Below are 26,132 nucleotides of genomic sequence, written 5' to 3'. Positions count from 1 at the left end.
GCAAACTTCTGTTCATTCTTTAGAACTCCGCCAGAGAGAGGAGAGTAGGGAGGGAGAGGAAGGAGATAAAATGGGGGGAAATTGGGACTTAAACAATTTGAAATTTTTAGGGCTGTATGATTTTTGAAAACCCAGGTGGCGCAGTGGTTAAGAGCTACAGCTGCTAACCAAAAGGCTGGCAGTTCAAATCCACCAGGTGTTCCTTGAACTCCATGGGACAGTTCTACTTGTCCAATAGTATCACTATAAATCAGAATCCACTTGACAGCAACGGGTTTTCGTATGATTTTTAATTTTGATTCTTATAAAAAGAATTACTTGGTAACAACAACAAAAAAAGCAGCTCAGATACTCTTCTGTGAAACACTGTCTCTTTTGCCACACCATTGCCTTAGGGCCCTATCCACGTTTTTACCACTGCAGCACATTTCACACATTATAATTACTTCTTTACAAGCTCCTTAACATCTTGGACCAAGTCTTCTTTACCTGTATACACTCAGGTAAACTTCTGAACACAGGGAGTTACACACTAGTGTGCACTTGGTAAATGTCTGAACTCAACGACTGGTCTAATATCAAAACTGCTTTCCACTCACTAAAAAATTATATGCAAACAACTTTGGCTGACTGATAGGAAATGGATCATTTTTTGCCCTTTTTCAAAAAAGAGCTTGTTTGTAAAGATAAACTGGCAACTATTTTCTTTTTAATCTCTGAATAAGGATAGAATACAGTTGTAGTTTTCAAATCCTTTTAATGCTCTACCTTGGTAGGGTTGCAATTTCCATTCTTGTCTTCTCCCCGCCCCCTTCTCACACAAACACACAAAAAACAGAGAGAGCGTTTCTTTTCTCAAAACTAAAGACAACTGACTTTGTTTCGAGAATTTTATGGCATTTCTTTAAAATTGAAGATGTCCTAGGTTATCAAGTTACCAGAACTAGAATCACAACAATTATCTGTTAAGTTATCCATTGTTTCAGGAAGGTTTGTTCTCTTCCTGGCACCAATCCTCTTTACCATAAACAAATGATTTCTCTTACTTAAACAAAACCTCCCTTGCTCCCACTCCCCACTCCTGCTACTGTCTTATTCCTCACCTTCCCTTTATAGCTGAACTTGAAAGCCCTATCTATACCATTTTAAAATTATGTTATTGTTGTTCATTGCCATGGAGTTGATTCCAACTCACAGGGACCCTACGCGTGCAGACAAGAACTGCTCCATAGCATTTGCAAGATTGTGACATTAAGGCAACAGATCTCAGGCCTGACTCCTGAGATGCCACAGGGTGGGTTCTAACTGCCAACCTTCTGGTTAGGTTTGTAGTGGAGAGCTTAACTTTTATTACCACCGAGGGAATCCTCTTAAAATTATACTACCTTAAAATTGCTCTTCTCAGCCTTCATACAAACAGATATATGCACACCCATGTTTATTGCAGCTCTGTTTACAATAGCAAAAAGTTGGAAGCAACCAAGGTGTCCATCAACGGATGAATGGGTAAATAAATTGTGGTATATTCACACAATGGAATACTACGCATCGATAAAGAACGGTGACGAATCTGTGAAACATTTCATAACATGGAGGAACCTGGAAGGCATTATGCTGAGGGAAATTAGTCAGAGGCAAAAGGACAAATATTGTATAAGACCACTATTATAAGATCTTGAGAAATAGTAAACCTGAGAAGAACACATACTTTTGTGGTTACGAGGGGGGGAGGGAGGGAGGGTGGGAGAGGGTTTTTTTATTGATTAATCAGTAGCTAAGAACTGCTTTAGGTGAAGGGAAAGACAACACTCAATACATGGAAGGTCAGCTCAATTGGACTGGACCAAAAGCAAAGAAGTTTCCGGGATAAAATGAATGCTTCAAAGGTCAGCGGAGCAAGCCTGGGGGTCTGGGGAACATGGTTTGCGGGGACTTCTAAGTCAATTGGCAAAATAATTCTATTATGAAATCATTCTGCATCCCACTTTGAAATGTGGCGTCTGGGGTCTTAAATGCTAACAAGCGGCCATCTAAGATGCATCAATTGGTCTCAACCCACCTGGAGCAAAGGAAAATGAAGAACACCGAGGCCACACGACAACTAAGAGCCCAAGAGACAGAAAGGGCCACATGAACCAGAGACCTACATCATCCTGAGACCAGAAGAACTAGTTGGTGCCCGGCCACAATCGATGACTGCCCTGACAGGGAGCACAGCAGAGGACCCCTGAGGGAGCAGGAGATCAGTGGGATACAGACCCCAAATTCTCATAAAAAGACCAAACTTAATGGTCTGACTGAGACTAGAGGAATCCCGGCGGCCATGCTCCCCAGACCTTCTGTTGGCACAGGACAGGAACCATCCCCGAAGACAACTCATCAGACATGAAAGGGACTGGTCAGCAGGTGGGAGAATGACGCTGATGAAGAGTGAGCTAATTATATCAGGTGGACACTTGAGATTGTGTTGGCAACTCTTGTCTGGAGAGGGGATGGGAGGATAGAGAGAGAGGGAAGCCGGCAAAATTGTCAAGAAAGGAGAGACTGAAAGGGCTGACTCAAGGGGGGAGAGCAAGTGGGAGTAGGGAGTGAGATGTATGTAAACTTATATGTGACAGACTGATTGGATTTGTAAACATTCACTTGAAGCTTAATAAAAGTTATTAAAAAAAAAAAATTGCTCTTCTCAAGGTTACCAATGAGCTCCTCATTGTTAAAGGCTGTGATCATTTCTCAGTCCTCCCCTTACCTGATCTATCAGCAGCATTTAATATAGTTGTCAATTCTCTCTCCTAGAAACACTTTCCCTCTTGGCTTCCAGCATACTATCCACTGGTTTTCTTCCTCCTCTTTGGTTGCTTTTTGTCAATTGCTTCTGCTAGAAACCCTGGTGGCGTAGTGGTTAAGTGCTATGGCTGCTAACCAAGAGGTCAGCAATTTGAATCCACCAAGTGCTCCTTGAAAACTCTACGGGGCAGTTCTACCCTGTCCTACAGGGTTGCTATGAGTTCCAATTGACTTGATGGCAGTGGGTTTGGTTTTGGGTTCTGACTCATCTCTGTGCTCTCTAAGAAAATGCTGGGAGTGCTCCAGGGCTCGGTGTTTGAACCTTTTCTTTTTTCTCTCTACATTACTCCCTAAGCCTTACAGCTTTAAACACCATTTGTATGCCAATGACCCCAAATTTATTTCTCCAGCCCAAACTCCTCAGAACTCCAGACTCCAGCTGCCTACTTGACATCTCCATTTGGATATCTGACAGACATCTAAAACTTGTTTAATAATCACATCCAAAACTAATCTCCTGATGCCCACCCACCCACGCCTTACACACACAAAAACAAGTTGCTCTTGCAGTCCGTCATCTCAGTTAATGGCAACTTCCATTAGTGTTGCTCAAGCCAAAAATCTTGATATTAATCTTGACTCCTTTCTCCCACATGGAGAGAAATAAATACAATATCAAAATAAATACGGTATCATACAACGGACTATTACTTAGCAATAAAAAAAGAAACTAATGACTAACACATGCAACAACATGGATGAATGTTAAAAATATGTGGAGAGCAAATCAGTGGTTACCTGGCCTGGGGGCTGGAGTGGAGATTGACTGAAACGGGCATAAAGGAATCTTCTGGAGTGATGAAATGTTCTGTATCTTGATTGTGGGGGCACTTATATGAGTGAATAAATGACAAAACTCATAGAAGTGTATAATGTTTACATTTAATTGTATGTTAATTATATCTCAATAAAGTTGGTTAAACACACACAATTGGACCACCTCTCACTACCTTCCTACACTCACTGCTACAATAGTGAAAGCTTCCATGATGTTGGAAATCACCATCATTCTTCTGGATTGCAAAAGCCTCCTGACTAGTTCCCCTGCTTCTGTCCTTGCTCCCCTGCATTTTACACTCAACACAGAGGCCAGAGTAATCCTGTTAAAACATAAATCACATCATGTTACTCCTCTGCTCAAAATCCTCTAATGGCTTCTTAGTAAAAGTCAATGTCCTTATTGGGATTTATAAGACCTTACATGATGGCTCTTTGTTACCTCTCTCCCACTACTCTCCCCCATGGTTATCTGCATTCCAGCCAGTGCTGTTCTTCAAATATGTCATACACTCCTTTGCACTTACTGTTCTTCTGCCTGGAATGATGCAAACCTCCACTCCCAACATAGCCACATGGCTTGTTCCCTCAATTTCTTCAGGTCTTTCACAGAAGGGCACCATCTCAGTGAGTCTGGCCGCCCTAAAATTTCAACACCTTGCCCTAACCTCACTTCTATTTCACTTTCTCCTTTCCTTTTTTTTTTCCCCTCCCCAGTACTTATTCTCTATTTACTTATACTTCACCAATTTACTTTATTTATTGGCTTTCTCCTCTACCAGAATGGATAACTCAAGAAGGCAGGGAGTTTCTTCTGTTTTTTTTTTTTTGATCACTATATCCCTAGAACTTAGGATATCTACAACAGATGTTAAATGAATAAATTAATGTATCTGGACAAATTATAGCTTTCCTTTTAATAGGTGATAGTAAAAGGAATTTGTTTTATAGATGCATCAATTGATACTTCATTTGCTTTCAAAATTCTGGTATATTAACAAAAATTAACACATTTAAATGTATCTTAATATATCAGTCAAATTTATCTTCAATTCTAATCAAGAATATAAGATCTACTGGGATGCTGAGAACTTTTTATCAGGTTTGCATAGATTTTCTTAAAAGCAAGGACCTTTGAACATGAAATAACTCTCATTATTGCTGAAAAATAGATACACAGTCTTATTTGGTTCTTTGCAAAAGACAGATAATCTCATGTTGCCTCAGATACTCATAACTACTACAGTAGAAAAATATCAAACTGACAGTCTCAGATCAAAGAATCCATTTTGAAAATGCACATAACTCTTACTTATCCTTACCATTTAAAGTTCATCTTTCAAGCAAGCCACATAATGGTAGTGTTAAAGGAGAGGTGAGTTTAACGTAAATTATTTAATAGTAAATCAGAAGGTGGAGATGTTTTTACTGTATAGGTCTGAGTCCCTTCTCCTTTAAACAAGCAAACAGTACAGCTTCTGGAAGTCCAAAGGAAGTGTCTCTGCAGAGGAGAGAATTCCATACTGCAGCCTTCACCTGCATTCAGCAGCTCTTTCTTGAAATGCATTAAAGTGCTCAACTTCATTCAAGAAAAGAGTTCCAGTGTGTGGAAATTATCTGCTTTGGTTTATAAGCAGCAACACATACTAAACTTAAAAATAAAGAACTTGTGCTTTATAATAGAATTTAAAATGCTTTATGAGGTTTACATGGAATGGAAAATTTCAGGACAGCATCACCATTTAAGCATCTCTAAATAAATAATATGACCAATACAGTAAAATTTTTAAGGATGAGCAGGAGAAAGTATTACAGATATCACTACTGAATGTACTGATTTGTCTTTATTATATACAAGCTGCATCTTTCATTTCGATGTCAATTTCTTAAACAGACAATAAAAAAATAATTGTAATATACCATGTATCCTAGCATGGGAGGACAATAGCTGTCTGAACAACTAGCATAACATATCTGGTCACTGTTATACTCTATAACCAAAACATTATTAAGCTATAATCAATCAGGACAATTTACTTAGTATTTATTTATTTTGTAATACGTAGCATCACAGTATATTGTCATCTGTACTTCAAAGAAAGTACGAACATCTCCAAACCTTCTCACTTCTAAGTTTCTTGGGCTGCTTTAAACAAAAAATAGAGGTTACTCTATATTGGCAAAATAAGGAAAACATCTGTACTAAAGCTAGCAGACACTCCTAGTAGATGAGAGGTACATTAGAACAGGATCATTAAAATTGAGTTTTATTTGCTAGTTTAGCGTTTTCAAAGCAAGATGAAACGAGAATGATCATACAGTACCTTACCCTTTCTACCGGTGAACCAGAGCATGCAATGCCGAAACATAGCAGTGACAGATGGCATTGGTGTTATTAACTATAAAAAGGATAATAGCAGAGAAATGATGGCTGGCAGACAAGACAGAGAAATGCAGATGAAATGAATGCAAACTTGCAGTTCTTGAAGCAAAGCAAAACCTTTAAGCCAAAGGTTGCCACTAGCTTCAATTTAGTTTACACTTCAAGTTTTATGCAGACAAACACTGCAGCCTTCACAGTCTTTAGACTCTTCATGCAGAAGCGGAACCATACTCCTCAATAAAGAAGATCAGCAACCTTCTGTAAACACAAGCCAGCAGCAGCAGCAGCCCATTACTCTCTCCCTTCACTGATATTTATCCTTTAAATTTTTAATCTCCAATTGCAGCCAGATCCACAGTCGTTTCAAATAGATCTGTATCCACTGCAGACAGATACAAATCCCTGCCTAACCTGCAGTACCACTTCATCCAGAACGTTCCTGTGTACTCGTTCATGCAGGATCTGTTGCAAAACCATTCAAGCCATTTAGCAAACAACCCACAAGAGAAGGAAAGAAGCAGTTGGGACTATGAAGAGAAAGAATCTCTTCTTTCAGCTCACCCTGGAAATGGAAGGTTTTCTGATCAACAGTTATTGTGAAGGTGCTGTCGTCCTCATCGTCTATACCAATCACAGCTCCCTGTGAAACAAAGAGCAAAATCCCAATAAGGCAAACAATGACATCAGCAATGTTCACTAGTGCTACAGCCCTGGAATGATCAATGCACCGAAGACACTGGAAGCAGGCTAGACACAGCAATGGAGAATCTGAACCCTAGTTTTGCTTAAGGAGGAAGAACTAAAGGAGAGAGGATACGCAGGGCACTGTGGTACTCTGCATTCATGACCACAGAAAGGGCATGAATGTGGTGGGGGGTTGGGGGTAGAGGACAAACACTTAAGTTGAATCTAGAATCTAAGAGTCAGCTGCTGAGCCTTTCTGAGCTTTAGACTGCTCTCTAAAATGGGAATCAGAATCTCCACCTCACTAGGCTGTCGCTCAGATGGCAGGTGTTCTTCATTGGGATGCTTCTGTGTTATACTTGTTAGTGCAGAAATGCCAGGTGACACTGGCTTTAAAACAGTCCCAATCACTTCTCCCAGTGCTCCCATAACCGCTTGTATATCCCTCTGCCATCACACCTTTCATACTCTACTATGTTTATCTGTTTATACGTTTGCTATGAGGTTTTAGAAGTCAAGGACTGTTTTATTTACCTTGACACATGGCACTCAAGTACATACTCAAGATATGTTTCTCCAGGAAAGGGGGCAGGGAGTGGAGAATTGCACTTATAAGTTGTTTCTTGGGGGTAGGTGGATAGGGTAGGTTTTATATCTTCTTTTTCTTATATTCAACTTACACGTAGCCTATTAAAACAGCAGAAATTAAGAGGAAAGAGGAAGTTACACAAAATAGGGAGTCTATTTGGTTAGTGTCAAGAAATGAGTGTCTTAAGTATTCCAGAGAGGAAGATGGGATATGTCAAATGCCTGAGGTTCGTGACAAGAGAAGCCGTATGCCACAGGTAAAACCAAAGACCTTGAAAATGGGGGTTGAAAAGACTCAAGGGGCCAAAATACCTAATCCCATTAAAAAAGCTATTTAGAGGGACTACTCCTATCCCAGGAAGATTAGGTACTAGTCAAACATTTATTCAGTTTTTCACAGAAGCTGTCTGGATGAACATCAAATCTCATTGACTCAAATTATCTTAGTTATTCCTCAATTCAGATTATGCAGGAATTTTTATCTCCATTTTCAGATAAGGAAATTGTTTCCAGAGACTATAACAACTTACTTGGGATCATATAAGAGTTAATGGGAGAACCAGGACAGGATCACCATTAGGAAGATGCCTCCCTATTCCATAACATCAAATACAGCCACATCTCAGTAGGTAAGCATGTATGGGGAACAGTTCATTCTGGATAACTTAATTTTTGTGGCTAAAGAGCTAACCCTTTAACTTATGATGTACTAAGTATCTGAAAAGCTATAACCAAATACAAAAATATGTGCTAGATATAGCTCTGGAACATGTAACAATAGTCCCTGCCCTCAAGGCACTTACATTCCATATAGAAGATAAAACATGCCAAGAGGTACGGATAATATAATGGGAAAAAATGATCTCTACAAAGATGAGCCTCAAAAACATTATGCTAAATGAAAGAAGCCAGGCACAAAAGATAACACATTGTGTAATTCCATATATATGAAGTGTCCAGAATAGGCAAATCCATAGAGACAGAAAGTATATCAGTGGTTACCTAGCGCTGTGGGGCGGGGGGTGGTCACTGGGGTGAGATGAGGGGTAACTGTTTAATGTTTTCTTTATTAAAATTTCTTTATTAGGTGATGAAAATGTTTTAAAACTGACTGTGGTGATGGCTGCGCAATTCCATGAATCTACTAAAACCATCAAATTATATACTTTAAACGGGTGAATTGTACAGTATGTGTATTATATCTCAATAAAGCTGTAACTCACTCTACTCCCGATGCCTGTTCCTTCTTTAGAGTCACTAGTCACCTAGTCAACTCTGATAGAAACCTCCAGGTCCTGTACATGTCCTCCCTCATTCCATTACCACAAGTTGTGTTCATTCCACCTCTGAATTATTCTATCAAGTTCACTAACTCTTCTCCACCCTCACTGCTATTGCCCTAATGCTGGCTCTCATCACTTCTTGCTTGATAATGCAATCTGTCTGCCTTCAGTCTGGCAACCTTCTAGTCTATAGTCCTTGCTATTGCCAGAGTAACATTTCTAAAGCACAGACTCTTACAGGAGACCCCGATGTTTAAAACCTTTCTCAACTCTCCGTGAACAATTAGATAAAAGTCAACATTTCTATATAATGCCTGTCAAGACTGCTCAAAACTTTTCCACTGCCATTGCCCACCTCCCCTTCTTTTCCATCTCACAGAGACCCTATATACACTTAGCCTCAACATTTCTTCAACACCCTGAAAAATACACTATGCAATTTCACTCTTTTATTGCCTTCCTCAAACTCAATTCCTCACCATTTGTTACACAAAAGCAAAACCCCATTCTCTCTCTCTCTAGCTACCACCTCCTCTCTCATTGCTTTCACAAAGGAGCTTTTGGAAAACTGGTCCTGCTCAAGGTCAATATTCCTTAGCCTTTCATCCACTCCTGTAATCCAGCTTCCTTCCCACCACTGCACCAAACTGCTCTCACACATCTCTAGGACCACTCTGCTACCCTTTAGTTTTGTAGTAAGGCACCTCTCTGAAGCATTTGCTGCTGCTGCCGCCCATTTCTTCCTTGAAACCTTTCCTCCCTTTCCTTTGATAGCACTTTATTTTGGTTCCCCCTCAACCTGACCATTTCTTCTTAGTCTCCTTCACAAGCTCTCATTCTCTTGCTCATCCTTTAAATGAGGTTCCCTATGGTCTGTCTTCAAATTGTTTTCTTATGTCAAACATTTTCCCTGGCTGATCTTACTCCTCACTTGCTTGAACTACTTTGGTATCAATGGTTCTTACTCTTACCGACCCCCAAAATGTGATAAAAACAAAAATCCTTTCCCCAGAAACAAACAAGCACCTTCAAAGTTTTACATACACTTGCAAAGAAGTTCACAGACCCCTAAAGCCTGATCGTGGACCACCAGCAAGTCCACAAATAACAGACTAAGGACTCCCAATTCATAACACTGATGACTCCCAAAATGGTACCTCCAGTTTAGCTCTGTCTCCTGAGCTCTAAGCCTATTTATCTAACTTCACAAGGGCACTCAACCTAATATCTCATCAATCAACCAACCAACCACTTGTCAAGTTAACTCTGACTCATGGTGACCCCATGTGTGTCAGAGTACAACTGTGCTCTATAGGTTTCCAATGACTGATTTTTCATAAAGGGATCACCAGGCCTTTCTTCCAAGGTACTTCTTAGTAGACTCAAACCATCAACATTTTCAGTTAGTACATTAACAGTATGCTCCACCCAGGGGCTCTGGAGTCTGACTGGCTACTCGAATTCAACACACTCCAAAATGAATTAACCTTCCCAGCAAAACTGTTCCTTTTCTTGTGGCCCCCTATTTTGGTTAATGGCAATGCCATACTTAAAATCGCATAAGCTAGAAACCTAAGAGTCTATCCTTGATTTCTCCCTTTTTCTAGACATCTACAGGACCAAAACCAAACTCATGTTTTCCCACAAAACTGTTCCTTCTCTAATGTTTCCCATATCTGTAAGTGGCCTGAATGTCCTCTCAATTTCCCTAACTAGAAACTTCAGCATTGTCCTTGATTCCTTCCCTCTTGGTCTCTGTCCACACTCAATCAATCATTGTAGCTTACAACACTGTCATCTTTTGCCTGAATTACTACAAAGTTCTTACTGAGGCATCCTCCCGCTAATCCATACAGTCACCCACACCACCTTCCTAACACACAAGTATTTGATCCTGTATTCCTGTTTAAAATCTTGAATGGCTCTTTATTACCTAAGCTGTGCTTCTAAAACATTTCTACCTAAGTATCCTTGACAGCCTATACAGGAGAAAGCATTCCTTTCTGGTCTGTACCTCACTCTAATCAAAGGCTTCTTTGAAGACTTTGGAACTTAACAGTCTTCCACACCAAATGGGTCTTGATATTACCTGAGGGTTCTTCAAGGCATACATGCACAATTCATCTGACACTCTGGCCTTCCAATTTCTTGATTTGTTCAACTCAAATAAAGTTCGTTGCCAATCTCCTTCAGTCACTCATTCCCTGTGGCAATACCATAGATCTGCACTGTCTAATTCTATAGGCACTGTTGTTGTTAGATGCTGTTGAGTCCGTTCCAACTCATAGCAACCCTATGTACAAAAGAAGCAAACAGTGCCCCGTGCTGCGCCATCCTCACAAGAGTTGTTATGCTTGAGTCCACTGTTGCAGCCACTGTGTCAATCCATCTCATTGAGGGTCTTCCTCTTTTCCACTGAGCCTGTACTTTACCAAGAATGGTGTCCTTCTCCAGGGACTGGTCCCTCCTGAAAACATGTCCAAAGTACGTGAGATGAAGCCTCTCCATCCTCAATTCTAATGAGCATTCTGGAAATACTTCTTTCCAGACACTAGCTATATATAAATAATTAAATTTTAATTTTAATTAATTAAAACTAAGTAAAATTTAAAACTCAGTTCTTCAGTCACACTAGCCATTTTTCTAGCGTTCAACAGTCACACGTGGCTAGTGGCCACCTATCGGACAGCACATTTTCATTACTGCAGAAAGTTATATTGAACGACGCTGCCCTAGACCCTGCTATCATAGAGAACTAAGCCACACCAAATATTACTGCCAGCTACCAAACATGTTCAATGAGCCGGGCCCTACGGTAAGCACTTTACACATACTATCTCATCTGAGAACCAAAAAAGCCCAACTTTACAATGAAATGTAACATACACCCAGGAAACAGAAGTTCCCCTTGCAACCCTTCCTAATCATTAACCCTGCCCTCCATCCCAAAGGTAAACACTACCATGAGCTCTAACATTACGAATTAGTTTTGTTTTTGAGCTTCATATAAACGGACTCATTCTACATATTTTCTTTTGTGTCTGGCTTCTTTCACTCAATGTACTGTTTGTGAGATTCATCCATGTTGTTGTATATAGCAGTAATTTATTCATTTTCATTGCTGTGTACAGTATTCTTCTGTATGGATATGTCACGAACTATTTACCCACTGCACTGTAAAGAGACATTTATGTTGTTTCCAGTTTTAGGTTATTAGAACAATGTTGCTATGAACATTCTTGTTCGTATCTTTCGTTATACCTATGCTTATATTTCTATTAGATACAAATCAAGAAGTGAATTTGCTAGGTCATAGGGTATACATGGGAGCCCTCGTGGCACAGTGGTTAAAAGCTTGGTTGCTAACCAAGAGGTCAGGGGCTCAAATCCACCAGCCGCTCCTTGGAAACCCTATGGGGCAGTTCTACTCTGACCTAGAGAGTCGCTATGAGTCGGAATCGACTCGACAGCAGTGGGTTTGGGTTTTTTGGGGTTTACAGTATACATATGTCAACTTTAGTAAACACTATCAAACAGTTCTCAAAATTGACATTGCCAATTACACTCACGCCAGGAGTGTACAAAAGGTTCAACTGCTCCACATCTTCACTAACTTTTACTTTAGTCATTCTGGCAAGTGAGTAGTGGCATCTCTTAATGGTTTTCATTTCCATTTTCCTGATAATTAATGAGGTTGAGTATGTTTTTATGTTTATTGGCCATTTGAATATTCTCTTTTATGAAACAGTTCAAGTTTCTTGCCCATTGATAAGACTGACTACCTTCTTCTAATTATTTGTTGGAGCTCTTTATATATTCTGGATACAAGCTCTTCATTGGCTATGAATTAGGCAAGTACCTTCTCCCATCCTGTTGCCTGCCTTGGTACTTTCATACAGATTGGATATTCTTGGCCATTTACAAATTTTAGAGTTAGCTTGACAAATTTTACAAACACACACTTACTAGGATGCTGGCTGGACTGACTGGGAATGAACTGGGAATGTCATTTATTTAGGTCTTCTTGAATTTCAATTATGCTTTATAATTTTCTGGTCTTGCCTATCTTTTGTTAAGATTTATTCCTAGTAGTTGATGTTTTATAGTAGTTGTCCAAGCTATTATAAATATTCTCTGCTTTTAAAAATATTTGAATTATCATTGATTTTTGTATCATGATCTTACATCCAGTAATCTTGCTAAATTCACTTATTAATTTAATAGTATATCTGCAGATTCTTTAGTATTTTCTGTATATTCAATTAAGTTGCTGTAAATAATATCTTTTACTTTTTCCATTCTAATCGTTATACCTTATATTTTTATTTTCTTGCTTTATTTATATTTTGTTTTTAGCTAAGACTGTCACTACCATGGCAGACAATGTTGAATAGAAATGGTGATAGAGGGCATCCTTGTCTCATTATGGATCTCTCTCGAATTCCCCACTGCAGCTATTTAAAAACTTCTCTACTCTCCTTGAATCCCCAACAATGCCAAAAACAAAACCAAAAGACAACAACAAAAGTAATGATCAGGTAAGAACTCTAACCTTCTTTCTATGCCCTCCTACCTACAGATTCTCCTACATTTAAACTTACACTTGGTTTCTTTCCCCTTGTCATGATGGGAAGAGTCCATTCTTCTATTTAAAAACCAATCTCTCCACTCATGCTCCATCTCCTGCCACCTGTTCTCAGATTTCTTACCCTACCAATTTTCAGTCTCTCTCTCTTTCTTTGCTTTTTCCCAACATGTACACATGCTTGCCTGTACCCTCTTTAAGAACAAAATAAACAAACAAACAAGACCCCTGGATTCTACATCCTCATCTAACAACTGCCCCCCTCCCCCCACCCCCATCAAGACTATTTAGAGTTGCCCTAGCCTCCTGCCTATAATTTAACTCCCATTCTTTGGAAGATAGATAATCACATCGATGGCTTTTCCTCACCTTCAAAGAGTGACCATATTTTCTGGTTTCTGGTTTTACAGTCCTGGATTACTCCTGATGTTCTGGCATAATAAGTAATAAATAGATCCCCCTTTCACAAGAGTGTCCTGGTTTAAGGGATACAGTCACTCTACCACAGCCTAGCATAAAAGGCCCTTAGTGATCTGCTCTATACGTACTACTCCGGTCTCATCTCTCATAAAATTCTACGCTCCAGCCATAAGGAATTTCTTGAGGTTTACCAGTTGTTCCGAGCTTTCTTCCACCATCACACCTTTGTGTGTGTTTCCTCCACCTGAAAAATCCTTCCTCTCCCCTTACCTGGGTTTATACTACTTTTTGCATCTGATAAAGCAAAGCTCTCTTTTGACAATCCATACACAGAATGGTATTCTATTGTTAAGCAAAGTTCTTTGTTATGCCAAAATATCAAAGATTTTATTTCAGCCCTGTTTTATGATCCATTGTACCAATATAATAACACATACATATCTTTCAGTGACTTCTCAAGATTTTTCTTCTGAAGGTTTCAGATGGTCAACCATTCAGGTTCAGCTAGCACGTGGATTACCAAGGTGCCTGCTGCTCCAGGGTCACCCTGTCCAGGTTCAGACAGAAAGCAACTGGAGCTACACAGTCTTGTCCAACCAGATGAATCTCCTTACTTTCCCTCTTCCCCTTTTTTCCACAAACAGGCATATTTCAGACATGAATCATACTTCTGGTGTCACAAACAGGAAGATAGTTTTGCTCCCATGACTTCGACAAAAATAGAATTTTGACTATTTGGGGGCCAATCCCCCTTTGTAAGAAGAAAATGAGAAGTTGCTTGGTGAACTGGCTCCAAAGATAATAAAAAAGGAATGACGACTCCTGGTCACAGATTGTTCACGTAGCTCCTGAAAGGGATGTAGACAGTGCTAAGAACACACAGCACAGCTACTCCCACTGTAACTTCACAGCTGCATACCTTCCCTCATTGCTGAAATGATATGTCTATCTTACATTCATATAATACATTTTAATATGCTTTCTGAGATTTAGGCAGAACAGATTATTACTCTTTCTTAGAGACTAGGAGGTTGAGGCTTAAAATATTTACCCAAGGTCCTGAAGCTAAATGACAAGAGAATTCAGGTCTTGCAACTCCTGATCCAAAGCCCAAAGATCCAAATTAACAGGCTTGTAATAATAAGCAACATTCAATACACTTATTAAATACCTACTGTAGGTCAGAAACTATAATAGCTAGGGGATGTAAAGAGGATAAAATGCACCTCTACCCTAAGGAGCACATAAGTCTAGAGGGGAGAGAGAAAAGTCAACAATATACCTGTAGTAGGAAGCAAAGGGGCTACGGGAGCACAGAAAGGCTCAAGACCCAGCCTGCTCACCAGAGAAGATGCTACGTGAAGAAGCTACTGCTTTGACTGTATATAAGTGAAGGCATTTGTCCCCAGTCCACTCTTCCTCCATACCCAGAGGTAATGACTATTCTAAAGCTAGTGTAATATTGACACTAACCAGGCATGAACAACATACAATATAGCTTTTTCCTTATTCAGGTCTTCCTTTAGTTTTTAAATGTTTTATAATTTTTCACCTTCCAAGGAATGCATTTATCTTGTAAAATATATTCCTAGGTAACTGAGAGTTCTTGTTACTGTTGTAAATAGAATTCTTTTTTATAACTTTTTTTCTAGTTGGGTTGGGGTAATATAGAGGAACACTACTGCTTCTTGTATATTGATCTCATATCCAAAAACTTTGCTGAAGGCAATCAAACTGCCAACCTTTTGGTTATAAGCCAAGTACTAAACTATTGCATTACCAGGGCTCCTAGTCATTAAAATAGCTTTTCTGCAGATTCTTGCAAACTTTTTTTATGTAAACAATCATATCATCTGAAAATACCAGTAATTCCTATTGTTTTCGTCCAATCTTTTTTCTTTGTATCTTTTTCTTGTATCACCATGTTTGCCAAGACCTCTAGTAGTATGTATAGAAACAGCACCTGCAAACACTGATAATTTTGATTCTTCCTTCCAAGCCTTATATCTTTTGTGTTCTTTTTTTGTCTTACAGCATTCACTATGACCTCCAGTACAATGTTGTATAGAAGCAGCAAAAGCAGGCACCTCTGTCTTGTTGATTTTAAAGAGAATGCTTCTACTGTTTCACTATTAAGTACTCTGTAGCCTTTTAACAAATACTCTTTATCAGATTAAGGATGTTCTCTTCTATTCGTTTGTTGTTCTCAGGTGCCGTTCAGTCTGTTTCAACTCATGGCGACCCTACGTACAACAGAAGGAAATGCTGCCAGGTACACCATCCTCACATATCCTTGCTATGGCTTGAGCCCATTGTTGCAACCACTGTGTCAATTCATCTCATGGAGGGTCCTCCTCTCTTTATTCCTAGTTTGCTTAAAATGCACATTTCATTTTATTCACTACTTCTTCTGTGTTTATTCAAATGGTCATGTAATTTTTCTCTTTTAATTTGTTAGAATGGTAACTACTTTAATTTTTTAATTAGCATTCTAGTATTTGCAGAATAAACCCTATTTAGTCATAACACTTTCATTTATTATACATTACTGGTATGGTTTACTGTATTTTATTCAGGATTTTGGTATCTGCATTAACAAGGGACACTGGCCTAAAAATGTCCTTTCTTTTAATGTACTTGTGTGGTTTTGTATCAAGGTTATGCCAAAAACCCAAACCAAATCCATTGTCAGTCGAGTTGATTACAACTCATAAGAACTCTATAGGACAGAGTAGAACTATCCCATAGGGTTTCCAAGGAGCACCTGGTGGTTTTCAAACTGCCAATCTTTTGGTTAGTAGCTGAACACTTAACCACTGGCACCACCAGGTTATACCAGTGCCATACAATTAGTTGAACACTTCTATTTCTAATCTCAGAACAGCATGGTTATCTGTACCTATAAAAAATAAGGGTTGGTAAAACTTACCTGATACTTTTCTGTGAGAGATTTTTTTTTTTTTAAACTACTGATTCAATATCTTTAATGGTTATGGTACTATTCGAGTTTTCTACTTCTTCTTAATTCTGGTGATTTATACAATCCTAGGAAATTATGCATTTTCAGCTTTCAAATTTACTGGCATATTCTTCATAGCTCATTTATGATTCTTCATCTCTACTATATAGATGGGAGGAAACCCTGGTGGTGTAGTGGTTAAGTGCTACGGCTGCTAACCAAAGGGTTGGCAGTTCAAATCCACCAGGTGCTCCTTGGAAACTCTATGGGGCAGTTCTACTCTGTCCTATGGGGTTGCTATGAGTTGGAATCGACTCGACGGGCAGTGGGTTTGGTTTTTGGTTTGGTTAGGTAGCTATCACTTCTTTATCTCTGCTTATATTATCTATTTGTGTCTTTGCTTTCTCCCCCTTCCCCCCACCAGAAAATCTTACCAGGGTTTATTTCATTACTTTTTTCATAGGACGAATTTTCTGTTTATTGATGCTCCCTAATATTTGTTTCCCATTTCATTAATGTATGCTCTTTGCTATTTTTTATTTCTATTTTCTTACTATTATTCTTTTCTTTTCGTAGTTTTTAATATTTAATGCTAAGTTCATCAATTTTCAATGTTTTATAATATATTCATTTAAGATTATAAACTATGAGTTTTAATATGCAGTCCCCTCATTATCATTCAGGTCTAAATATTTCATAATTCCCATTATGATTTCTACTTTCACCCATGAATTATTTAGAAGTGTTATCAAAGAATATTATCTATATGATACTATATCTTTAGTATTCTCTTTTTCTGTAACAATTTTAATTTTTTTCTTAAAGCCTTTTATGTCTGACATCTACACTGCTTCCCTGCTTTCTTTTGGTTAGAATATGCCTGAAATATCTTTTTCCATGATTTTCTGTTTTACTTCATTTTAAAAGTATAATTATGAAATAGTGTCAACATTCAGAAAATATACCACTAATGACATCTATGGACCAATCACAGAGATTAAACAGATGTTTACATCTTGCCTGAGGGAGAACAGTGTCAAATTCACAGAGAAGAGATGAAACTTACAAAATGCTACAGCCGTTGAGTCAATTCCAATGCAGATTTAAAAAAGGGGTTCAGGAGGGAGAGCTTAAGGCTATATGTCAACTTAAAAATATCTTATTAGTCTACTCTAAAAGGCCACTGATTGTAAGACGAATCCCAGTGCCAGAGATGTTAAAATATGAAGAAAAAAAATACACATTGTAGAATCAATGAAAGAAGGCACTAGCAGAAGTCAGTGTTGAAACTATTAATCATCTGTCATAATGCACGGACGACCTATTGTCATGGATTGAATTGTGTCCCCCAAAAATATGTGTCAACTTGGCGAGGCCATGATTCCCAGTATTGTGTGATTGTCTACCCACTTTGTCCTCTGATGTGATTTTCCTGTGTGTTGTATAAATCCTATTGCTATGATGTTGATGAGATGGGATTAGCAGCAGTTATGTTGATGAGGCTCAATCTACAAGATTAGGCTGTGTCTTAAGCCAATCTTTTTTGAGATATAAAAGACAGAAGTGACCAGAGAGACATGGGGACCTCACACCACCAAGAAAGCAGTGCCAGGAGCACGACACATCCTTTGGACCTGAGGTTCCTGCAAGGAGAAGCTTAGACTTAGACTGGGGAAGAGGGATCACAGGGACCTTCCCCCAGAGCTGAAAGAGAAAGCCTTCCCCTGGTGCTGACACCCTGAATAGGGGCTTCTAGCCTCCTAGACTATGAGAGAATAAATTTCTCTTTGTTAAACTCATCAGCTTGTGGTATATCTGTTACAGCAGCACTAGAAAACTAAGACACTTATCTTGTGATGGACTAAAAGAATAGAGATCAGATGACATACTCCTTGGTAATCACAGTCAAGTTGATGCCCAGCACAACAGGTAAATGGAGTGCTCAGTGAAGTCACATACAATCTAATAATTTTCAAAAACTCACAATACATCTAGCATTAAAATGTTGTTGACCAGGGGTAGAAGAGATGGGGAAAGGGGGAATAATTACTTAAGGGGCACTGAGTTTCTGTTAAGGGTGATGGAAAAATCTGGAACCCAATACCGGTAATGGTTTGTACAACATGATGAACATAATTAATGTCACTGAATTATACATGTAAAAAATGTTGAAATAGCAAATGTTTTGTCTTATATATCTACACATGTATATTTACCGCAATTTTAAAAATTAAAATATATATTTGTTGAGTATAATTAACTTACTTTGGTGATTCCTAAGGCCCTTTAGAATCCATCAGAACTTGAGATTCACCTTTATTAATAGTAGTTATTAATTACAACAATAACTACCATTCATTAAGAACCTACTAAGTCCCAAACACTCCATTTGGGTACTTGGTTTTCGGGTTTTGTTTTTTTTTTTTAATTTTATTGTGCTTTAAGTGAAAGTTTACAAATCAAGTCAGTCTCTCATACAAAAATTTATATACACGTTTCTATATACTCCTAGTTGCTCTCGCCGTAATGGGACAGCACACTCCTTCTCTCCGCTTTCCATTTTCATGCCTATTCAGCCAGTTTCTGACCCCCTGTGCCTTCTCATTTCCCCTCCAGACAGGAGCTGCCCACATAGTCTCATGTGTCTACTTGATCCAAGAAGCTCACTCCTCACCAGTATCATTTGCTATCCTATAGTCCTGTCCAATGCCTGTCTGAAGAGTTGGCTTCAGGGATGGTTCCTGTCTTGGGCTAACAGAAGGTCTGGGAACCATGACCTCCGGGGTCCTTCTAGTCTCAGTCAGACCATTAAGACTGGCCTTTTTAGGAGAATTTGAGGTCTGCATCCCACTGCTCTCCTGATCCCTCAGGCGTTCTCTGTTGTGTTCCCTGTCAGGGCAGTCATCAGTTGTAGCTGGGTACCATCTAGTTCTTCTGCCCTCAGCCTGATGTAGTCTCTGGTTTATGTGGTACCTTTCTGTTTCTTGGGTCATTTGGGTAGTTAACTTAATATTCACAATTCTATGAGGAGATGGCATGATGCCCATTCCACAGATAAGGAAACTAGGGCTTAGAGCTCAATGGATGAATTTTCTGAAGTCACAAAGCAAATAAGTTGGCAGAATTCAGATTTGAATTCCATATGAGTGGGAATCGACTCGACAGCAGTGGGTTTTTTTACTGGCCTATAGGCCACTATAGTGGGTTTTATAGACCACTACCCCACACTGCGTCTCCATTTTCCAGACATTACCTAAAAATGTTAATATTTTGATTCCGGCCAATATCTGTGAGAGCATGGGAGAAGGGAATATCAAGACCCCAGGAGTCAACCAACATTTTACCTTTCCTTGGTCGCACAGTGGTTAAGAGCTACAGCTGCTAACGAAAACGTTGGCAGTTCAAATCCACCAGGCACGCCTTTGAAACTCTAAAGGGCAGCTCTATTCTGCCTAGAGTCGCTACGAGTCAGAACTGACTCGGTGGCAACAGGTTTGGTTTGGTTTTTTTTTTGAAGGCAATGGCACCATCTAGTGGCACACACTTTGCAACCAACACAGTCAAAGAATGTGAATGTGAATGAAATGTTCTTTTTTTCACTCTTGCTTTCTCCACTGGTTTTTAGACTACCTTGCACCAGCAGTTCGAATCTGCCAGGCACTCCTTAGAAGCCCTACTCTATCCTATAGGGTCGCTATGAGTTGGAATTGACTCGATGGCAGTGGGTTTTTTTTTTTTTTGGTTTTGCAACAAGTTGAGGTACCTGCATCAGCTCTTCTAGTCAAGAGGAGTGGGAGCTTGGTAACATTAAGAACACGGTTTTGGAATGAGACAGACCCAAGTTCAATCCCAGATTCACCATTTACTATGTGGCCTTGGTAAGTTACTAAATATAGCTTGAGTCTTAATCTCCTCATTTATAAAATTAAACAACATTTTACTTGACAGGGTTATCATGGGAATAAATGTGAAAGTTATGAAGCACAGTGCCTGATCCATAGAGCTTCCTCAATAACTCCTGGTTCCTTTCTCCATTCTCTTTTTATGTAGCCTAAAACCACATGGGTGTTTTGCTTTGTTCTTTAGAAAACACATCATACCACTGGCTCATTATGTGTTTACAATAAACAAATCCCATAATTATTTTGTATGTAAACGACAGTAAAGTTGTATTCCAAAACATTTAGTCATTATTTTTGTAAATATGCAAAATCAACACCAAGCATTTTTTTTAGTACCTATGATGTGCCAGGCACTTGTCATAATGGATGAGAACTTACTATTGAGTGGTGAGGACAGAACAAGTTAACATATAGTACCATATAAGAAATACTTTCATGGCCATAAGTGACAAATGTTCTGAAAAGGTAGATGGGGGAGGACCTAACATGTTGAAGGATGTAGGTCAGGAAAGCTGTACAGAAGAAGTGACGTTTAAAAGATGAGCTCACCAGATAGAGGGCACAGAACATTTCTGCCATAGAAAAATTATGTCAGAACCAATGAAGGATGAAGACACACAGTAAGACAACAGGAAGAAGTATAGTGTGAATGTAGGATGGGATGGGGCGGGCTCTGTGATGCAGTCAATGATAGCCAATAAAGTACATTTGGAACCTGGATGATAGATGCATTACTTAACAACACCACTGTCAACACCATCATCTGTAGCAGTTATCAGGGATTGGTGGTATACTATGTGCCAGACCCTGTACACATATAATTGCTAAGCCTCGCAACACCCCTGCAATGTTATATAATGTTATCTTCATAGAGGTTAAGAAATTCATCCAATGTCACAGAGTCAGTAAAGGGTGTAGCTGAGTGAGATTTAGCACCAGATCTCTCAGATTCTTTCTACTATACCAGTTGTTCCCAAACTAGGCTGCACAACACAGCCACCTAGAGAATGTATTTAAAAATATGTAAAGGTTATAGAAACCCACCCTAAAACAGAATGTCTAGAGGGTGGAACTTGGGGAGCTGTATTTTTAACAAACTCTTCACATGGCTTTTAAGGAGGAAGCCAAATTGTTGTTCTGCTTTTTGGAAATACCACAAAACCTCTTAAAACACATGCTACTACTTCTACTACTAAATATTAGGTATCAACTATGTGCCAGGTGCCTAATCTTCAAAATATTTTGCAAGAAAGGTATTATAATCCCCGGTTTAAGCAAAAGAAAACTTGAGTTCAGGAAACTTATGGACAGCCTGCCTCTTCCAGTCAATAAAACAAAGGATAAGAAATAGGATTTAAACACAGGTATACCTGGTTCCTCTGGCATGCTGCGTGGTATGCAGAAGTCTAAGAATGACCCCCAGTGGAGCACACCACTGTATAATCTCCTTCCTGTGAATATGGTATCACTTAAGTGATTACATTTCATTATATGGCAAAAAAAGGATTATCGGAGGCACAGTCAAGATAGTGGAATAGACAGACGCTTCAGGCGAGCCCTCTTTACAACAAAGACCTGAAAAAACAAGTGAAACAAGTATATTTGTGACAAACTGAGAGCCCTGAGCTTCAAAGGCAAGCTTAGAAAACCAACTGAGGGGCAGGGGCAGGATGAGACTGTCCAGAACTGGAGAGGAGTAACCGGACCTGAATCGTGGGGAACCCTCAGGCACCATTCCTGAAGCTGCGGCAGGGGCGGCGGGCTGGTACTAGCGTTCAGCCGCAGTTTCCTCAGGGAGAAGCAGCCAGCCACAGAGCCTACTCACACCTCCGGAACCTGAGGAGAAGGGAGCTCCTGGCAAAAGCTAACTACTTGCCTATATTTTACCACTCCCCCCCACCACCCCGCCAAGCCCGCATCAGCAGGTGAACCCCTGGGCCTGAGATAGACCCTGTTGAGCACCTAGAGCCCTCCATTTGGCCTTGGGGAAGGAAAAATTTTCCAATTAGGGGGGAAAAGATAATTTGCTAGCTCCATTAACTGGGTGAACTCAGGACAGAAGAGGCTCCTGACCAGGCATAAACCATCCGTGGACCTTGAGCACCTTTCCCTTCTGGATGGACCCGTGTGGACCTATTTCAGGAGAAGAGGCCCTTGTTGGCAAACTCCAACCATTTCAGCTGTGCGATGGAGAGGTGGGTATTTGACATTGGACATTACTTTGCCTATTAAACAAGGTCCTTACCTACCCATAATAGGGACCTAAGACCTGGTGGCTCCACTTGGGTCGCCCAGCCACCCGCGACAGGGGTCCAGGGATAACTGCTACCTCCCAGTCCTTACAACCAAAAACTTCAGGTGCCCATGGTCCCCCTGCAGAGCCCACCCATCAGCATGCCCTGGGAACAGAGACGTCTTTTCCTCAGAGACACTTGGGGGTCGGATCTCAGCTCTCTGTCTTGTTCAGAGTGTGATTCCCTGCTGCAATCACATGCCGGTATATACGCCAATCACCTCTGCCCCTCTAAGACTGTAGGACAGAACCTGTACCACACACTTCATGATCAGCTACCTGGAAACCTGAGCTGAATTCATACAAGAAAACTGAATGGACTTCTCGACTAATATACCTGGTAACAGCTATAGCCAGCTGGGGACAGGACGCCAGAGCTCCAAAGGTGAAAATAATCAAGCTAGCTCACTCAAGAAATCCATAGGGGTATACCAAAACAAAACAAAGCAGCAGCTATGACACAGTAAGCAAGCATAAACTAATACAATAACTTATAGATGACTTGGAGACAACAGTCAATATCAAGTCACATAAAGAAACAGATCATGATAACCTCAATAGGCTCTCAAAACAAAGAATCCAGGGATCTTCTAGATGAAAGTACATTCCTGGAATTACCACATGCAGAATACAAAAGTTTAATATACAGAACCCTTCAAGACATCAGGAAGGAAATGAGACAATAGGCACAACAAGCCAAGGAACACACAAATAAAGCAACTGAAAGAAATGAGAAAGATTATTCAGGAACATAATGAAAAGGTTTAATAACGTTGAAAAATCCATAGACAGACAGCAATCACAAATTCAGAAGATTAACAATAAAATTCTAGAAACAGACAACTCAATAGAAAGTGAGAGGAGCAGAATTGAGCAAGCAGAAGCTAGAATTTCTGAACTCGAAGATAAATCACTTGGCACTAATATATCTGAAGAAAAATCAGATAAAATAATTTTAAAGAATGAAGAAACCTTAAGAATCATGTGGGACTCTATCAACAGAAATAACCTACAAGTGATTGGAGTACCAGAACAGGGAGGGATAACAGAAAATACAGAGAAAATTGCTGAAGATTTGTTGGCAGAAAACTTCCCTGATATTGTGAAAGATGAGAAGATATCTATTCAAGATGTTCATCAAACTCCACATAAGGCAGATCTTAAAAGAAAGTCACCAAGACATATTATAATGAAACTTGCCAAAACCAAAGATAGAGAATTATAAGAGCAGCGACAGATAAACAAAAAGTCACCCACAAAGGAGAGCCAATAAGAATAAGCACGGACTGCTCAACAGAAACCATGCAGCCAAGAAGACAATGGGATGACATATTTAAAAAACTGAAGGAAAAAAATTGCCTACCAAGAGTCATATATCCAGCAAAACTGTCTCTTAAATAAGAAGGTGAAATTAAGACATTTCCAGATAAACACAAGTTGAGGGAATTCATAAAAACCAAACCAAAACTACAAGGAATACTAAAGGAAGTTCTTTGGTTAGAAAATCAATAATATGAGGTATCAACCCAAGACTAGAACACTGGGCAGAGCAACCATAACTCAACCCAGACAGGGAAATCCAAAAAAACAAAGAAAGTTAAAAAAAAAAAAAAAAAAAGCCCAAAACAGGGTAACAGCGATGTTATTATCTAAAAGAAGACAACATTAAAATAATAAAGACGGACTAAGAAATATAATCATACACCTTTCATAAGAGAGGAAGGTACGGCGATACAAAGAAATAAATTTAGGTTTAAATTTAGAAAAACAGGCGTAAATAATAAAGTAACCACAAAGGAGAAAAACTATCCTATTCATCAAAATAAAATACAAGGGAAAAATACAGACTCAGCAGAAACAAAATCAACAACAACAAATACGAGCAAAGGACAATATACAAAGAAAATCTACTCACCACATAAAATCAAGTGGGAAAAAGAAACCGTCAACACACAAAAAAAGACATCAAAATGATAGCACTAAATTCATACCTATCCATAATAATGCTGAATGTAAATGGACTAAATGCACCAATAAAGGGACAGAGAGTGGAAGAATGGATTAAAAAACAAGATCCGTCTATATGCTGCCTACAAGAGACACACCTTAGACTTAGAGACACAAACTAAAACTCAAAGGATGGAAAAAAAATATATCAAGCAAACAACAATCAAAAAAGAGCAGGAGTGGTAATATTAATTTCTAACAAAATGGACTTTAAAGTTAAATCCATCAGAAAGGATAAGGAAGGACACTATATAATGATTAAAGGGATAATACACCAAGAAGATATAACCATATTAAATATGCACCCAATGACAGGGTGCAAGATACATAAAACAAACTCTATAAGCACTGAAAAGTGAGATAGACAGCTCCACAACAATAGTAGGAGACTTCAACACACCACTTTCGGTGAAGGACAGGACATCCAGAAAGAACCTCAATAAAGACATGGAAGATCTAAATGCCACAATTAACCAACTTAACCTCGCAGACATATACAGTACCCTCCACCCAACAGCAACCAAGTATACTTTCTTTTCTAGTGCACATGGAACATTCCCTACAATAGACCACATATTCGGTCATAAAGAAAGCCTTAGCAGAATCCAAAACACTGAAATAATACAAAGCATCTTCTCTGACCACAAGGCCATAACAGTGGAAATCAATAACAGAAAAAGCAGGGAAAAGAAATCAAACACTTGGAAACTGAACAATACCCTGCTCAAAAAAGACTGGATTATAGAAGACATTAAGGATGGAATAAAGAAATTCAGAGAATCCAATGAGAATGAAAACACTTCGTTTAAGAACCTTTGGGACACAGCAAAAGCAATGCTCAGAGGCCAATTATATCAATAAATGCACACATCCAAAAGGAAGAAAGGGCCAAACTAAAAGAATTATCCCTATAACTTGAACAAATAGAAAGAGAGCAACAAAAGAAACCCACAGGCGCTAGAAGAAAACAAATAATAAAAATTACAGCTGAACTAAATGAAATAGAAAACAGAAAATCAACTGCAAGAATTAACAAGACCAAAAGCTGGTCTTTTGAAAAAAATCAATAAAATTGATAAACCACTGGCCAAACTGACAAAAGAAAAACAGGAGAGGAAGCAAATAACCCGAATAAGAAATGAGAGGGGCAATATTACAACAGACTCAACTGAAATTAAAACAATCATATCGGATTACTATAAAAAACTATACTCAAACAAATCTGAAAACCTAGAAGAAATGGATGAATTCCTAGAAACACACTACCTACCTAAACTAACACAAACAGAGGTAGAACAACTAAATAGACCCATAACAAAAGAAGAGACTGAAAAGGTAATAAAAAAAATTCCCAACAAAAAAAAAAAAGCCCTGGTCCAGACAGCTTCACTGCAGAGTTCTACA

General features: G+C 39.1%; 1 protein-coding gene across 3 annotated transcripts in view; it reads right to left on the bottom strand.

Annotated features, from left to right (window-relative positions):
* The window catches only part of OSBPL9 (oxysterol binding protein like 9), a 176,915-nt gene that overhangs the window by 99,883 nt on the left and 50,900 nt on the right, over window positions 1–26,132 (bottom strand). For 2 of the 3 annotated variants that reach the window (XM_049875176.1, XM_049875175.1), the window contains exon 3: window positions 6,569–6,647. The exons of the other annotated variant lie outside the window; for it this stretch is intronic. In XM_049875176.1, the coding sequence (XP_049731133.1) occupies window positions 6,569–6,647 (79 nt within the window). The remainder of the gene's footprint in view (window positions 1–6,568; window positions 6,648–26,132) is intronic. 3 annotated transcript variants of the gene reach the window in all.

The sequence above is a fragment of the Elephas maximus genome, chromosome 3 (assembly GCF_024166365.1).
Source record: "Elephas maximus indicus isolate mEleMax1 chromosome 3, mEleMax1 primary haplotype, whole genome shotgun sequence".
Classification (NCBI taxonomy): Eukaryota; Metazoa; Chordata; class Mammalia; order Proboscidea; family Elephantidae; genus Elephas; species Elephas maximus.
This window is presented reverse-complemented; position numbering and strand designations above follow the sequence as displayed.